At 45.6% G+C, this 17,425-nt stretch overlaps 2 protein-coding genes across 2 annotated transcripts in view; one reads left to right on the forward strand and one right to left on the reverse strand.

Moving 5' to 3' along the window:
* Smpd3 (sphingomyelin phosphodiesterase 3) overlaps positions 1-451 on the forward strand; it is a 79,238-nt gene extending 78,787 nt beyond the window's left edge. The window contains exon 8 of the mRNA XM_051201617.1: positions 21-451. Coding sequence (XP_051057574.1) covers positions 21-122 — 102 coding nt within the window. The 3' untranslated portion in view covers positions 123-451. The remainder of the gene's footprint in view (positions 1-20) is intronic.
* Positions 452-2,528: 2,077 nt separating this feature from the next.
* Prmt7 (protein arginine methyltransferase 7) overlaps positions 2,529-17,425 on the reverse strand; it is a 46,126-nt gene continuing 31,229 nt past the window's right edge. Inside the window, 10 exon segments of the mRNA XM_051201618.1 lie at positions 2,529-3,950; positions 4,159-4,255; positions 4,974-5,134; positions 8,148-8,222; positions 9,342-9,503; positions 11,732-11,821; positions 12,274-12,321; positions 12,780-12,863; positions 13,345-13,480; positions 14,068-14,195. Of these exon segments, the coding sequence (XP_051057575.1) occupies positions 3,780-3,950; positions 4,159-4,255; positions 4,974-5,134; positions 8,148-8,222; positions 9,342-9,503; positions 11,732-11,821; positions 12,274-12,321; positions 12,780-12,863; positions 13,345-13,480; positions 14,068-14,195 (1,152 nt within the window). The 3' untranslated portion in view covers positions 2,529-3,779.

Genomic DNA, 17,425 nt, shown 5'->3' on the forward strand with positions numbered 1-17,425 from the left:
CACCCTTTCCCCCAACCTAGGAGGTAGAAGAATTCAGTTTTATCACCCAGCTATCCGGCCTGACCGACCACCTCCCTGTGGCCATGCGGCTGATGGTATCTGCAGGGGAAGAGGAGGCATAAACCAGCCATGCCACTGGCATCTCAAGAAGTGGGGCCTCTGTCAGCCCTTCAAGCCACAGCCCATGCCTGGGCTATGTCCCCTCCATTGAGCACCTAGTGCTGGGGGAAGGAGGGCAGGGGACAGGGAAGAGCCTGTCAGTCCCCTGGGAGCCTGGGAGCCAGGCTGCTCTGTGCCTCTGGGCCATCTCTAAGAACAGAGGACTCAGGCCAGTCTGGGAGCCCCTGGCTGCCTAACCAGTGCCATTCTTTCCAATCATGATTTTCTACAGATCTACACAGCACAACATAGTTTGTAACCCAAGGGTTAGTATGAGGACTGGGTTTGTGTACTCTTTGTATCTCTTCTCAAGCTTTGTCCAGGGTTCATTACTTTTGTCTGCTGCCAATGTTGTCTCGCATGCCTGCACCCTCGCACGCACGCTGCCCGCATGCCATGTGCCACACTGTAGCACCCAGACCCCTTGCTCGGGCCTCACCCAAGGCCAAACTCCAAACACAATCAGAAACAGCCAAAGAAGCACTTCCAGGGCACAGCTGCCAGCTCTCCACCTCCAGCTTGGTGGGGACGTGAAGGCTGTCATTACCTGCCAGCCCAGGGCTCTTCCCAGGGTCTTGCATTCAAGGGCGATTACATTTTAAAAAGAAAACAGAAAATGTAAACACAAAATCACTCTTCACTTAGGGTCTGTAAGTCACTGGGTAGAACTGTGCTCTTCCCCAGCCCACACAGCAGGGTCCAGCTGCCTCTGGCCACCCCAGCAGCACCTGGAGGAAACTGACATCAGCTGTGGGGCCATAACAGGACACCCAAGAGGGCGTCACTTTTTTTTTTTTTTTTTTTTTTTTTTTTTACACAAAGGGGACTCAGAACATAAAGGGGGGAGGGTTGATTTTGAAAATGACAGGTTTGTAGCTTCTTCTTTTCAAGCCAACACGTCCTCTTCTACAGGCCCCTTGGGTTCAACCTTTTCCTGAGGACTTCCCTCATCCAAGTGTGGCTGAGCTCAGGAACCACTTGCCTGCCCCCAAGTTGGGCTGCAGCTCTGGCCTCCCAGGCCCACTCTCCCTCAGTAGCTGCTCCAGCCAATGCCATGTCTAGGAGAGTACCCTGGATGGGATGGCAGGAAACCAAGATGTAGAGAATGGCTTCTTTACCTGTTAAGCTCAGGTGGCCAGCCACCAGTCACTGCTTGTCAGGGCAGGGGTGATTCCAGGCAGCATCCCGAAGGCCACTCTTGCCACTATGGGACCAGAGCCAGCCCAAGCTCAGCATAGTAAGGCTTCTAGAAGCCCACTGTTCTCCACCTGCTCCTGCTCAGTTGCCCAAGTCAGCACTGACTGCCCACCTACCTTCAGGGAGCAGAGGTTGATCCCTGACTACAAAGGGAAGAAGACTGACTCAGGGTACTGAGTTCCAATTTGAAGGATGGTTTTTGACAACCCCATTGGTCTCTTCAAAGTGCCCTATCTGTGTCCAGCCCGGCTCAAGGCCAACTCCACCTGGTGAGAATGGAGGAAGCATCAGGCCCCTGCTATTAGGACCTCTAAATGCTGGTGCCCTGAAGCTGTGCCTTGCCACCCATTAAGTAGCAAAGAGATCAAGAAGAGGAGCACACATCTAACAAGATGCCAGGCCCTGTGCTGGGGGTGGTCCCTCACTGCACAGGCAGCTTGGCATTAGGGTGTGTATAGCTGGTGATAGCGGTCTGTCCCAACCTTTTGGCCCGGAGAGTCCTGGCCCCATGCTCCAGTGTCCAGAGTTAGGGCAGCCTTGCAGGGTTCTACGCTGTGCCCTTCCCCTGTCAGGGCCTGGCCTCCCCAGGTATCTGGGAAGGCCTCCTGGAATGAAAGGTCCCATTCCTGGAAACAACCAGGATTCTGTTCATGCAGGGTACCACTGGGCAAGCCCAATCCCTATACCAATGGCACTGTGTCTAAGGAGAGTAAATGAAGCCAAGGGCAGGGTCCCTAAACCTGGGTTAGGGTGACATGTTTGGAGTCAGAGCCACATGCTTCTCTTCCTTCCCAACTCCCAGGGCGGCCTTAGGCAAGTGGTACTGCCCTGTGCCTCTGTCACCTTCTGTTACTACAAGGTCACCTCCACACAGACAGGTTCTGGAGTCCAGAGGAAGGACAGCCTGCCTTCCAGAGCCCCTACACATCTTTCAGCACTGAGGCCATGACCATCTGCCACACATTTCATTGTGGTTTGCCTATGGACTCAGGACTTGTGTACTGCCAGGCCTTTCTATTTCAACTTTTAAAAAAGACAAGACATTGCCAGGATTTCAGATTCTGTGACAACTATGACCTAGACAGGGGCAATCACAGGGGTCACTTGAATCCCAACTGCAGCTCTGCCTGCCCAGGACCCCCTCAAGGGAAGCACTAGGTAAGTGTGTTAGCTTAGGAAGGACCATTCATTCATCTTTATTTGTCCAAAATCACCTGAGTTTTAAGAATGAATATTAACCTTGATGCTTTTTAACTATTGTATTAACTTGCTCAGATTTAGAAATACTGTTTTAAAAGAAAAAGAAGAAACTTTTTTAATTTCTGTATTGTATCCTCATGGGACATTAGGGGTTTTATATGGTAAGATACCTAAGGTTTTGGTAAAACATTATCAAATATATATCCAGACGATTCTTCCCAAGAAGAAAAACAATCTTTATGCCTGATTAAAAAACAATGTTGAAAGAGGTGGATTTTTCCTTTATGGTGCTGAAAGGAAGGATGAAGAATGACGAGAAAATAAAACTGTGAGGCTCAAGGCTGGCATTCTGGTTCTGTACTTATTTGCTCGACAAACTGTGAAGGGCCAATGGATTTCCAGAGTCCATACCAGCCTCGGGGCTTTGGGGGTTGGTGACCATGGGGACACAGTCCACGTCTGCCCTGAAATGCTAAGGATTTAGCCACCTAGGTTCCACTAGGTTCTCCTCAAATCCTTTCGAACTGAGATGTCATTAGCAAGAGTATGGGAGAGAGGAGAGAGGTGGGACAAGGCTGTGACCAGCTGGGGAATCTTTGCACTTTCTGCTGCAGCAAGGATAAGCCATCAGAGCAAGGGCCTTCAGACAGGAGACGGATACTCTCCCAAGTTTCCTTTCCAGTGGTTTCCCACAGGGAACTGCTTGAGGATGGTCTCTTCCCTGGCCCGTGAGCAGCACCCTGGTGTCCAAGTCTCATAGCTTATCAGACACTGAGGCGAGATACCCAAATGTTTATAAATGTGGCCTCTAACCCCTAGAAGGCCATTCTCTAAGCAGAGACCTGGAGATTCCTAGAGAGCGAAAGGCTGGGTAGGTTCCAGCTAAGTGGGCAGTCCTACCTTAGTCCCAGAGAAGGTTGTTCCTCAGTTCTCCTCCAGGTAGGACAGGAAGCATTCCTATACCAGAGCTTTCTGAACTCTCAGAACCACAAGCCATTCTCCCTGGTTGCTTCAGAACTCTTAAATCAGTCACCAGCCTATGCTGTCTGCCACACCTGATGCTGCAAGCCAGAAGCACTAAGGCACAAACATAAGAGGTCTCCGCTGTGCAGATGCCAAGTAGGTGCATGCAAAGACGTAAGTTCTTAGCCTTCCTTCCCCAATGAGCCCCAAGCCATTCAGTCTGAAGCCTACTGGCCATTTAATTTCTCAACAAGGGAAGATTAGTTCAAGGTGTCTGCAAGCCTAAACTCCATGGTGATGTCTCCAGTGAGGGGATGAAACTCCACAGCATAGCTGACTGACTGAGGGCCATCCAGAGGCACTCTGGGATCCACTGTGGTGCTGAGGAAGTACACAGCTTGCTTGCAGTGGGGGTTCCAGCAGCAGTCCCCCTGCAGGATGAGTAGCAAAAGGATGAGAATTGTCCCTGGCACTCAAGCCACCTTTCCAGCCCATGTAACTAACAGTGGGAAGTAACCTGGGTCATCTGGGAGTTAGCCGACCTGAAGGGCACAGAACAGGGATATTCGGAGCACAAGGAGAGGTATAAGTGGCTTTAGGGCAGGCACACACTTCTGGGCCTGGTGCCCACAGTACTACCTTGTCTTCCAAAGGGTTCATGAGGCCGGTGCTGACTGTGCTGCCTGGAGTCAGATGATATTCCATCCACAGGACAGCTCCATGGCTCTTCCCAGGTCTGGGGAGTATAGACCCACACAGTCACACTGACACAGATGAGTCCAACCAACACATCCTTCTGCTTTCCTGAAACCTCTACCACTCCCATCCCTCCCAGTTAGGAGTCTGTGTACTCCTCACCCATGTAGGTAAAGCCTAGACAGAAAAGGTTGAGCCGGAGCAACTCCACACTCCTCACAGCCCGAGCACGGAAACCTCTGAGCACAGCTGTTCCCAGGGTCTGACAACGAAGATTCCCTGGGCAGTGGCATCTGCCCTGCCCTTGCTGCTTGTCCCTGGTGTAAAAAGCTTCCAGAGCTCTGGGCATATGGCTCCCTTTGGTAGGAGGCAACACTCTTACTGTAAATTGAGCTGGAGCTGGGTGGGGTCTCCCACATCTTGCAGCAAGTGACCCTCACCAATCCTGACCTGCTTTAACTCCCAAGAGAATTCAGGAAAATGGGCCAGTGGGTAACCATAGTAACCGATGTTTGTCTGCAGCTTGATACAATAAGGAGCCCACAGGTAGGGAGGTAAGCAAGACCCCCTCTAGTTCTCCTTCCCCAGCACATGTCCAGAGGCTGTGGGACCCTCCATAATGCAAAGGAGGGGCCGGATGGAAGGACACATCCTGGACCAAGAATAAGAATCTCCAGGCTGTTTGTCCTCCACAACTGTGTGGTTAGTCAAGTCCCTCTATTGTCTTCACCCCACAACTTGCTGCAGCTTCCACTCACCTTCTCAGTTCCATGGACCCCTCAGCACGCACAGGCTGCTGGGGCACAGGCTGCTGGAAATCAAAGGTCAGAATCTGCTGAGGCTCAGAGAGGCTACGGCAGGGGTACTCCCACAATGGGTGGGGCTCTGCCTCTCTGCTCTCTCGAAAATCCAGGGAGTGCTAGAGGAGAAGAGGACAGACCTGAAGTCAGCCAGGGTCACCCTCATTTCTGTGGTCCAGTACTCCTGTGAAACTGGAGCACCAAGTTGTCACAACACTGGGCACTTGGTCATAACAACCAGCTTCTCCCTTCCCTGTCCATCCATTAGAAGGCCACTTCACCTCCCTAAGCCCTAGCCTCCTGTTTAAACAGGGATGACAATGCCTACTCTTGACCTATTCTGAGGACCAAATGTCTTTGCTGGGGAAGCACAAAAAAAAAAAAAAGGTAGGCATTCATTCACCTCTCACCAATACTGCCCACTGAAGGGCTCTAGCAGGCCCCAGCACACACAGCTGAGCACAGCACACACAGCTCTGGCAGGCCTTGACCTTCTCCCATACCCTCTGCTTTGCTAAACTGTTAGGTAACATTCCTAAAGCCAGCCACCAAGGTCTATTCCCTTATCTGGCCACTTTCTCCTCCTGAGACTGACCACCAAGGTCTAGCTATCAAAGTACTGAAATCCAGCAATCAAAAGTGCCCCTTTGGCTGCCCTAATGAACATGCCCAATCAAAACAAACCAGCTCATTGTAGCATGGGTTTCCCTTTTCTTCCTTTATAAACTGTCATTTGCCTAGGGGCCCCATCTTTGTCCCTCCAGAGCAAATATCCCTTCCCCCCTCTCCCCTGTCTCCATCTTATATCTTATTCCCTGCCCTTTGTCCCTCTGAGACAAATAAATCTCCTTTGTGCTCAGAACATGGTCCTGGTGATTCCAGTCCTTTTCACCCACTACCATGATACCACCCTAATGGGCGAGAATGGACATGTAAATAAGCAAGTGCAGTTCTGGGAAAAGCACGGTAAAATGTGAGAACAGGCTGTGTGGGCAGAAGCGGGACAGAGAAGCTGCCCGGAGATTACTTTAGGCAGAAGACAAGAGTCAATCAGGAAGGAGAAGCAGTGGCCACACAGGGGGCTTCAAGAGGTGGGGTACAGCCTTCCGTGCAGGAGGATGGAGCCCCGTAAAATGTACATTTCCTTAGAGGAAGGCTGAGGTGGGAGAGGTAGGAAGCCATAGACCAGTGTGTTTCTGACAAGGTTGGCAACAGAAATCTGAAATGGAGATGGGCAGGGGCTGCAAGGGGAAGCACAACTGACAGGTGCCAGTCTAGACAGTGGACAGACAGAGTGCTGGGGAAGCAGGGAGGCTCACAGGGCCTGCCTGACAAGGCCCAGCAGAGCTGTCTGCCTCTATACAATAGCTCTCTCCTCCTGCCTCTGCCTCCAGAGTGTTGGGACTAAAGCCAGGACTACCATGTCCTACAACTATCTTCTTCAAGATTTATTTCTAATAGTTTAAATTGTATGTGTGTTGGGGGAGGGGTTCACATAGCTGTGTGTGAATGCCCACAGAGGCCAGAGGTGTTAGATTCCCCTGGAACTAGAGTTACTGCCAGCTGTGAACCATCTAACATGGGTGCCAGGACCTGAGTTAGGGTTCTCTAGAAGAGCAGTACTTGCACTCGAAACTGAACCAGCTCTCCACTCAGGAGAAACAGGCCCATTAGCCAGGCAGTAGCCAGGCAATGCAGGGTCAGGAATAAGGGTTGAAGGAGACCAAAGACATGATACCTCAGAGGATGGCAGAGTGAGAGGAGGCCAATACTAAGCCAGATAAGTGGCCAGATGTGGCGGGGGACCCAGAGCAATGTCTCAACACAAAAACATCTAGGAGCATTAATCAGTAGTCTGCTGCAGAGAAGGCAAGACACAAACGGAAAACACCCATGAGGGGGTGATTTTAAAAATGTGAAGAAGAAGGAAGGGGAAAAAAAAAAAAAAAAAAAAGCAGCCCACATTGACATAGAAAAATGTAATCTGGAAGATAAACAAAAAAGGAGAAAGATCTCTAGTTACAAGCTATGAGTTCCACTCTCTTTTCTCTGTGTGAATATGAATTTTCAAGCATAAAAATGGGCTAGTGTTTCCACCCTCATCTTGTGAGCTCACCCTGTGATGTGACTTTTCAACTCAATCCCTGCAAAGGCACATACCACTGTTGCTGTCATGACATGTTTCCAGGGGACATGGGCCTGTGGGTCACTCACTCTAGTTGAACATTCAGGGAACTGGCAACATCTATTACATAAACGCGCAGAGACCTCCTTATAACTCCCTCTAACACTCTTCTCTAGAGCACAGCACCCAAGATGAAAATGGCTGCCACAGAAAGTGATCAGTCAGTCACTCTGTGGAAAGGCTGTCCTAACAGAAAACAATTTCTCAGCACTAGCAAGGTAGAGCCAGCACACGGTCCCATGACATTCAAGCCCTAACTGGCTCTCCCAATTCAGACATTAGAGCTGGTACCATGCAATGGTTCTCAGGTTGATGCTCACGAGTGTGGGGAGGAGAAGAGAGGGAGGGCAGGGGCAAACAAAATGGCAACACTGACCAAAACAGAAGGTCTCTCTATGTATACTATTTATGCTACCCACATCCTGAGGAACAGGACTCAGAGCTGTATTCTTGCCTATCTATGTTTTCAGTGAATCTAGAGATTGAGCCCAGGAGTACACAGGTATTCTATCACTAAGCTATATTCTTAGTCCCTTGTACCTTCTACCTCTATTTTGGTTTTCAGGGTTTTTTTTTGTTTTTTTGTTTTGTTTTGTTTTGTTTTTTTAATTTAATTGTATGTGTATGGGTGTTTTGTCTACATATACATCTGTGTAACATTTGCATGCCTAGAACTCATGGAGGCTAGATAGGAACTAGACTTACAGGTGACTATGAGCCACCATGTGGGTGCTGGGAATGAAACACCAATCCTCTGGAAGAGCAACCAGTGCTCCTAACCAGTGAGCCATCTCCCCAGCCCTTTGGGTTTTTGCTTTGTTCTTTAATTTTTTAAAAAAAACTCTGAGGCAGTCTTGCCTCAGTATCCTGGGCTTCTGAACTTCTAACCCTATCATCTCAGCTCCACGCAGTATTTACAGGCAGCAGGTCTAGCTAGTCCTGCTTACCTTAATCATATCATCCATGATGTGCACATCAAAGCCTTCACAGTTACCACAAGGGCTTCGGATCCGCCACAAATCCTATGAAGGAAGAACAGTCCATGTTACAACTGGGCCAGAGAAAAAATGGCTACATGAATTCAGATCAATTGATTAGTTCCAGTACCTGGGAGGCAAAGGTATGTGGATCCCTGTGAATCTGAGACTACACAGTGAGTTCCAGGCCAGCACTGACTCAAAACAAACAAAGAAAACCACAGGCGTGCTGTTCCTGTTTACCACAAACACAGACCCCTACCCTCCAAAGCAGGAAAAAGGGACAAAGACTCTGAAGAACCAGGGTGGTTAACAGACTGGTCTAAGACTATCTAAATTGACATGACACCAAGTCCCCTCCTAAAGAGACAATCAACCAGAACTGAAACCAAGGTTTCTGTAAGTAGCCCTCTGGTGCCTGTGAACAATGCATAAAAGGACAGGAGAAGGCCCCAAAGCACTGTCTAGCCAGTCCATCTTCTATCTCCTGCCCCTGGGGCCTGGGACTAAACATCCTTTTCTATAGCCACTCTTCAGTCATGAGATCCACAACCCATATGGAAATTCCATCAGGTAAATAATGAAGAAAAATGCCCAGAAACTAAGTGATGGAGACATGAGGCTACAAAAAAATAGAGCCATTCTCATAAAAGGAATATCAAATGTGATTCACTCTTCATTTCAGGTCCAAAGCACATCAAAAACTTCAAAATCTTTCCAATAAAAAAAAATGCCTTTTCCATTTAAAATGATTTGGTGACTGTGGTTCTGCTTTGATGAGAGAATTAAAATGAAGCTTTTCTATTTCTTCCTGCATAAAAAGAGAAGTTCCCATCTCAGAATGCTCTAACAAAAACAGCCTCTGTTCTCTACAGAGCACAGCTAGCTGCACAGCATGCCTCCTGAAACACTTAATTTATGTTTTTAATTATTCTGATAAGCCACAATTGTAAAATGACAACACACAGTCATTTCCATTTCATATGTCAAATTACTGCTTTTTAAAAATGCAGCCTTCCTCTATTCTGCCCTGCAGCCACTGATGCAGAAAAGAAAGGCCCATCACCAGGGTCCAGGCTGTTCCATCTGCACTCAAGGACTCTGAAGTATAAGCTTCCCCATCCTCCCTTGCTCTGGTGTTTTGCGAAATCCTGGGTGGCCTACCCTGAACTCCACAATCATGGCATGCAGTGAGGCTGCCTGGGGCATCACCACAGCTCCAGGTTCCAGGTGCTGGTCCACGGAAGTACGAACATACCAGAAGTATAGGTTGTGCCATGGTAGCAGGCTGGTGGAGAAGAAGGGTTCACCCAGGAGGAGGGAGACCTGACAACCAGAATGGGAAGAAGCCAGGTATAACCAGTGAAGGTAACAAGTGAAGGGCAACTCAGCAATTTAAAAGAACATATAACAGGCCATTCATTCATTCATTCATCCATTCAACACTCAGTCAATAAATGAACATGCCCCTGAAGACACAAAGGATTGCAGAGTAGAAGAACAATACAAGGAAGAATGATCTTCACGTGAAAGAAGCAAGGAATAGGTGCGTGCAGGGCCTTCACAAAGGGCTTCCAGAAAGGATTCTTCCAGTTCACAAACCAGTATATCAGTAACAGATGAACAATGTGTCACCTTCACTGCACTAAAGCAAACGTGGACACTGGCAGCATGGTCCTGGCAAACTACATTTCAATCAACATTTGTGAAATAAGTAAATAGCTGTATGACTAGGAGTCAGGGAAGTCAGACAAATGGGCAGAGGCCAATCGAGGGTGTAAGAACAAGGCCTTCTAGACATCTGTCAGGAGAGGATGAGGAGGTTAGACCAGTCAGAATCCAAATGGTCAAATAGCCAAGAAGACTCAACTTGTCTTGAAGGCAACAGGGGCTCCTACACAGGGATTCAAAAGATAGAAGACATGGGGACTGGAGAGATGGCTCAGCGGTTAAGAGCACTGGCTGCTCTTCCAGGTCTTGAGTTTGATGCTCAGCAACCACATGGTAGCTCACAAACATCTATAATGAGATCTGGTGCCCTCTCCTGGTGTGCAGACATACATACAAGCAGAGTACTGTGTACATAATATTAATACATGATTTAAAAAAGACAGAAGATGAGAATTTTAAAAGATCTTTGTTCTAAACCTGCATGTTCTAAACCTGTATTAAAAGAATGAAAGAGAAGGGGCTGGAGAGATGGCTCAAAGGTTAAGAGCACTTGGCTGCTCTTCCAGAGGTCCTGTGTTCAATGCCCAGCAACCACATGGTGGCTCACAACCATATGTAATGTAATGGGATTGGATTCCTTCTTCTGGTGTGCATGAAGACAGAGGACTCATATACATAAATAAATCTTTTTTAAAAAAATAATGAGGGAGGAAGAAGAGGAGGAGGAGGAAAACATAATGTTCAAAGTACCTGAATGTTCAAAGTAGCACCATTCAAAATAGCCAAGAAATCTTAATAGCATAAATAAAATATGGTATATCCATGCAAGGGAGTATTGTTCAACAATAAAAAGAGCTGATGCACTGACTTAGGTTACAGCATGGATGATCCTTGAAAATATTACGTTAAGTGAAAGTCAGTTACAAAGGACCATATATTGTATAATTTCATTTATATGATTTGTCTAGAATAGGCAAACCCACACAGACAGAAAGTAAACTAGTGGTGGTTTAGGGGTTGGGAGCACATGAGTGTGACCACCAACAAAAGGAGTAATTTAGGATAATGAAAATGCCCTGAGGTTGACCCGGTAGTGATTGCACACTTTACAAATACACTGTCACTCAGCCATGTACTTTAAGTGAGTGCTTTGTATACTGCATGAATTACATCTCAAGCTATCATTTTATAAAAGGCATGAGGGAAAATAGGCAAGAGACTTGAACAGATATTCAAGTAAGACTGATAAGTCTTATAAGTTTATGAGTACATGAAAAGATGTTCAATATCATTAGCTATCATGAAAATACAAATTAAAACTACAATGATAAGCCAGTGTGTTCCCACTAAAATGGCCACAGTAAAAAAGAGAGAAAAACCACAAAATGGATCTCACATACAGTTGGATAATAGTTTACACAGCTAGCCATGGGGGCACATGCTTTTAATCCCAGCACTCAGGAGGCAGAGGTAAGAACTCTGTGTGATCAAGGCCAACCTAGTTTACATAACAACCCTTTCTCAGAACAAAAAAAAGCCTGCAGGGAGCTGGTGAGCAGCTGTGAAAGAGGGGGTAAAAAGATCTGAGCATGAAGAATCCTTCAAAGAGGACTATGAAGGGGAAAAGGAGAGGTGGTGCACCATGTTACATAGCATTAACAAACTACTCTGCTCTCATTTGAGAGACATAAGAGCCAAGTTCTATGCTCACTGGGCCTTTATACAAACCCTCACCCACCTTCATAGTGGTGAGGTTTCTGCTGGCCAAGTTGCATGAGGGACATCACATAGCATTCAAGGTGACAAGGCAGAGCTTAGGTTACTTTAGAGCTACTCTGTCCCACCCACACAGCCCTACTGTACCACAAAGTCCAATTCCTTACCTTCTTATCCTCCAGATCTGCAGATGTTAACAACTCAGGCCGTTTCTTGATAATACTAATTTTATCTTCCAAGTGGTTAGCCTTGAAGATCTTGGAAACAAAGAATAAACTGTGTTAATATTGTTTTGGAGCAGGGAAAAACAACTTATGTGCTTGAGGCCTGGATTCAATCTGCATTTCGGTGTGAGTAGAACTGAGTGATTTGTAATCTACTCTACCGAAACTGTAAGACCTATATATAGATCCTGCCTGATGAGATATCATTTGCTCAGACCTCTTTCATAGTCTGTAGGAGGTACCCAAAGAGATGTTATCCTAGAGCCATTTGGCCAGAAAATTCAGCAGAGAAGGTGACTTTGAGGGGTGTTAGTTTTTAACTTTCTATGATGTTACAGATTGAATCCAGGTAGGAGCTACAACCATGAAGCAGGGTTATTTCTACTAGTTTCTGGTTGTGATGCTACTGCAAAGTCACCCATCCCAGAGTGAAGAAGGCAGGCCCAACAGTCCCCCCCATGAATTTAGTACCAGCTGTCACTTACCCTTTTCATCAGTCTATAAGAAGCTGCCGAACTCTCAACTGTAAACACCTGAAGAAAAGCCAAGAGATGGACTTAAAGACAGAAGACACTTAAGACGAAAACCTGTCAAGAGGACACAGAACAATGGCCTGGCTGTACTACCTCCCTTGGATAGTATCTATGCTGGGTATTCACTAGAGAAAGTGGCCAACTCGAACGCTATGCTGCAGTTACCTAGCAGTGGTAGCCATTACTTGGTTCCTCACCATGAGTGGAAATAATAAAGTTCCTCAGCCACCAAACCAAAGTCATTCCACCAACAAAAGCTGTATCTTCAAAGGGCTTTGATCACAGAAACTCATGCCTGGCCTGGACCACAGTATGGCCTAACTCAAGAGCCAACTTAAAAAAAAAAAAAAAAAAAAAAGTGAAAAACAACAAAATAGAAAAGGAAAGTAAGTTAAAAATTAAAAGAGAAGAACAGCCCTTACAGAGAAACAGAGAAGCATGACCCAATGACCCAGTACCTGCTCTGCCCCAAGGTGATGGGCCAGCACAGAGAGGAGACTGCCATCACTGACACAAAGACAGTTGGTCCCTGGTGTCAGCACCTGTGGGAAAAAAGCAGGATCAGCACAGGTTACCTTAGTCCAGGAGCTTCCTCCTGACAAGCTAACAGACAGGTGCCCTTCCCCCAGCTTCACTCACAGGCTTCATTTTCCGTTTTTTTTTCCTCTCTAATTTTGTGTTTGGTTGTTTTGCCCAGAAATGTGGGTTTGTAACCCACTGAGGCCAGAAGAGGGCATCAGATGTCTTAGAACTGGAGTCACAAACTGTAGTACTAAGACCAAACCCAGGGAAGGGCAACAGGTACCCTTAACCATGAGCCATCTCTTTCCAGACCTGACAGATTTCTGAATACACCAGTTCTCATCCCATTTTCCTTCCTGCCCCCACACTGCCACGTCTGCCTTCTCATCATACACAGTAACCAGCCGCGGCCCTCACCCACTCTTCCCACCAGGGCCCACTGCTGTGAGAGTAAACACAAGCGGGAGAGTGAGACCTAAGCACAAAGACCCAAACACTTACAGTCCTCAGGGCTTGGGCAAATTGATCAGTTCTGTCCTGATCATTAATCTCTCCAAACCGAGGCCGGTTCCAGAGCAAGTGAGCCTGACAATCACACACAGGGCGCACTTGGTAGACTTTCTCATTCTCATCAGCACTGAGCAGGAAGATGAAAAGTCAAACATAAGTGATAAATATTCCACACTGGAAACTTGGAGAGCATGAGGGCATGAAACAGGAAGCGAGAACACCAGAAGTGAGCCTGGGCCCTGGGAGATACATGGCCAGGTCTCTAGAAGAGCCCGGACACCAGCACATTGGGGGTGATTCCACACTTCTCATACACTTCTCATATATATATATATATATATATTGAATAGAACTTACCAATCCATAACAGTTTCTACATATACACAAGCACACTGATGTATCCTGCTACAACCTTCTGCTTTTAAAATTATTATTTTTACATGAGTGGAGAAGTACCATAGCACATATGTAGAGGACAGCTTTGTGGAATAGGTGCTCTCCTTCCACTATGTGGATTCTGGGGGATTTAACACAGGTCATCAGGTTTGCTACAAGTACCTTTACCCAGAGTCATATTACTAGTCCTTGCTCTTACTTTATTCTGTCCTGCATAAATCTACCCATTTAAATCTCTAGGAGATCAATCAGTCCAATAGAGTTCACATCAGTGCAGTCTGAGGGCTGGTCCTTCACCCCAACAACAAACTTGCATACCTGGTCCTCTGGAGGCTGTACCACACACAGTAGTCATCATGGTGGGCTACCAAGCATTGGGGTGAGCCCTGAACAACGGGATCCTCCTGTGGCAAGAAGTATACACACTGCATCCAGTGGTCCCGCCACTGAAATGAGAAGAACTAGTTTCACTAAGCTGTGACAACAATGCTTCCAATCCAAAGGCCCAAAGTCAAATATCAGTTGTATAGACTACAAGTGCTTATTATGGCCCTAAAGATAAAGAAAAAAATCCTAATCAGAGAAGCCAGTGTCCCAGAAAGCTTTCTGGAACCCGGCTGACTTCAGAAGACATCATCAAGGGCATTGATCTTCTGAGGTAGCTTTAGAAGGGACAAATGCAGGCTCTGCTCTCTCCTCACACCTTTAATCACAGTACTGGAGAGGCAAAGGCAGATGGATCTCTGAGTCTGGTCCTAGCCTGTGTCAAGTTGACATAAGACTAGCCAGCACAAGCACCAATGCACTCTCCTTTATCTGTTGGACTATGAGCCATCTTCCATTAGAAGGAAAAATTCTCTGGCTCAAAACTAAGGCTGACCTAGTGGCCTGGGGGAAATCCTGCTCTAAGAGCCTCTTGGGATATATTCCAAGGCTTTAATATATATACAGAATTTCCTTTTGTTTTAAGTGGCTTCAAAACACAGAAAGGTCAAATATAATACATTATATTCAACTGGATCCTAGACTAGGAAAACAAAAGCTATTAAAGACATTTGGGGACAAGTAAGAAAATTTTATTTTGAACCATGTTAGATGTTATAGAATAAATAGTATATGTTAATTTTCTCAGGTGTGATGATGGTATTTTGCTTATGAGGAAACTGTTTTATTCTTATAAGTATCAAGGAGTCAAGAGTCAGATGTTTGTAACTTACTATCAAATGACTGAGCAGAAATTGTGTGTGCAATGAGAGAGGAAAAAAAGATACAGCAAGTGTGGGAAATATTAACAATTAGTAAATTGAAGTAAAGGCACCACCAGTGTCCATTTTCACTTACTCTGTGATTCTACAATTTTTCAAAACAAAAGCTGGGAAAATAGGGGTCAGGGAAGATGGCTTAATCAGTAAAGTCACTTCTGCGTGGCATGAGGACCTGAGTTCAAAGCCCAGCACCCATGTAAAAAGCTGAAAAGCTGGGTGTCTATACCCTGGGGGTGGGGTGGGGGTGAGAAGGAGTGGGGGCAGAGACAGATGCATCCCTGAGTGGTCTAGTCAAATCAATGAGTTTCAGATTCAGGGAGAAACCCTGTCTAAAAAACAAAGGTGGATGGGGACTCTGGCCTCCATACATACATGCAAAGGCCCACCTACAGGTACATATGCACACACCAATACTAACAAATATGTACACTCACTATACACGCCATAACTCACACACAGACCGCATTGTATCACACACATTAAAAAGTTTAAAATAACAGAGAAAGGCTGTTAGGCTTACTCCCTTGAATTAAATAAGTTGTTGTTTTTTAAGATTTATTTATTTATTATGTATACAGTGTTCTGCCTACATGTATGTTATGTTTGCATGCCAGAAGAGGGCTCTAGATCTCGTTACAGATGGTTGTGAGCCAGCCAGTGGTTGTTGGGAATTGAACTCAGGTCCTCTGGAAAAGCAGTTGGTGCTCTTAATCTCTGAACCACCTCTCTAGCCTCCTTGTTTTTGTTTTAAGAACTAGAATATTCTAAATTGTGAAACATGATTTACAGTGATTTTGACTGGTGATTAAAGATCCAGAGCATTACCAGGCAGTGGTGGATGCACATCTTTAATCCCAGTACTCGAGAGGCAGAGGCAGGCAGATCTCTGTGAGTTTGAGGCCAGCCTGGGCTACAGAATGAGTTCCAGGAAAGACTCCAAAGCTACACAGAGAAACCCTGTCTTTAAAAACAAACAAATATCCAGAACATTATATATGTTAGGCAACTATTCTATCACTGAGCTCACTTGAGCCCAAAGTAACCTTTAAAAATCCTTACTAAAAATCTTACATAAAAGGAAAATAAGAAAAAGAAAAGATAAAGAAACTATAGGCACATAAAACAGATTTGTACTAACAAAAACCAAGAACCAACACAAATATCCAGCTCAGAAATAGGTTAAATGTTTATGAAGAATACCCAAAGACATGAAAAATGACAAAGATCATAAGACAGCAGAAAAATACAACCAACAACAACAATTTATAAAAGGTCAAGCTGGGCGTTGATGGCACACGCCTTTGGTCCCATCTCTCGGGGAGGCAGAGGCAGGCGGATCTATGTTAGTATGAGTACAGCCTAGTCTACAGAGCTAGTTCCAGGACAGGCTCCAAAGCAATACAGAGAAACCCTGTCAAAAAAACAAAACCAAAAAAAAAAAAAAAAAAGTTAAAAATGAGTTAAACTCCTCTTTGGAAAGAGACACAAGAAAGGTAGTTAAGGTAGTTATTTTGGGTGGTAGGGTCTAATGTAAATTCTAAACACTTTCATTTTACCAAAGGAAGTTCCTTTATTGAACCAGGGTCTCACTCTATAGCCCTGGCTAGTCTGGAACTTATCATGTAAATCAGGCAGGCCTTGAACTCACAAACAAGTGTTGTAGAATATTATTTAGAGGTGTATTACTTTTTGTTTATGCTCTGGAACATTTGTTTAATGATCCAAAGATATGTTTGATTAAATAAAATTCACTTGTGGTAAGAAGGCTGGGTCAGCAACTAGCTGACAGGAAGTTGTAGGGAGGAGCCAGGTAGAAAAGGGTTTGTAAGGAGGGAAGAGGAAAAGAGGATTTATCGGGAGACAGGAGGTGGTAAGCTAGGTGAGCTGCTTGCTATTCAATCTCTTTGGGAAACAGGATTCAAAAAAAAAAAAAAAAAGGCAACAATTAAAAAAGAAAAACAACACAAAGTCCACCTGACTCTACCTTGTAAATACTGGGATTAAAATCCTATGCCACCATACCCACCCCCTTCCCACCCCAACCCCAAAATCCCCACCCCCAGTCGCATGTTATTCTTGTTTTTTACTTGTTTGTTTGTGGGGTTTTTTTTTTTTTGTTGTTGTTGTTGTTGTTGTTTTTTCAGAGACAGGGTTTCTCTGTGTATCTTTGGAGCCTGTTCTGGAACTCATGCTGCAGACAGGGCTGAACTCATAGAGATTCGCCTGCCTCTGCCTCCCAAATGCTGGAATTAAAGACATGTGCCAACCATACCCAGTATTTCTTTTTTTTTCTTTTTCATGTCATTCTTATGACCTATAATATGTCTTGTTTTTTTAGAAATTAAGGTGATAGAATTTGGAAAAATCAGGAAGAATAACTATCCTAAAAAGTTGGTGCCTGAGTTAAATGT

The sequence above is a fragment of the Phodopus roborovskii genome, unplaced genomic scaffold, assembly GCF_943737965.1.
Source record: "Phodopus roborovskii unplaced genomic scaffold, PHOROB, whole genome shotgun sequence".
Classification (NCBI taxonomy): Eukaryota; Metazoa; Chordata; class Mammalia; order Rodentia; family Cricetidae; genus Phodopus; species Phodopus roborovskii.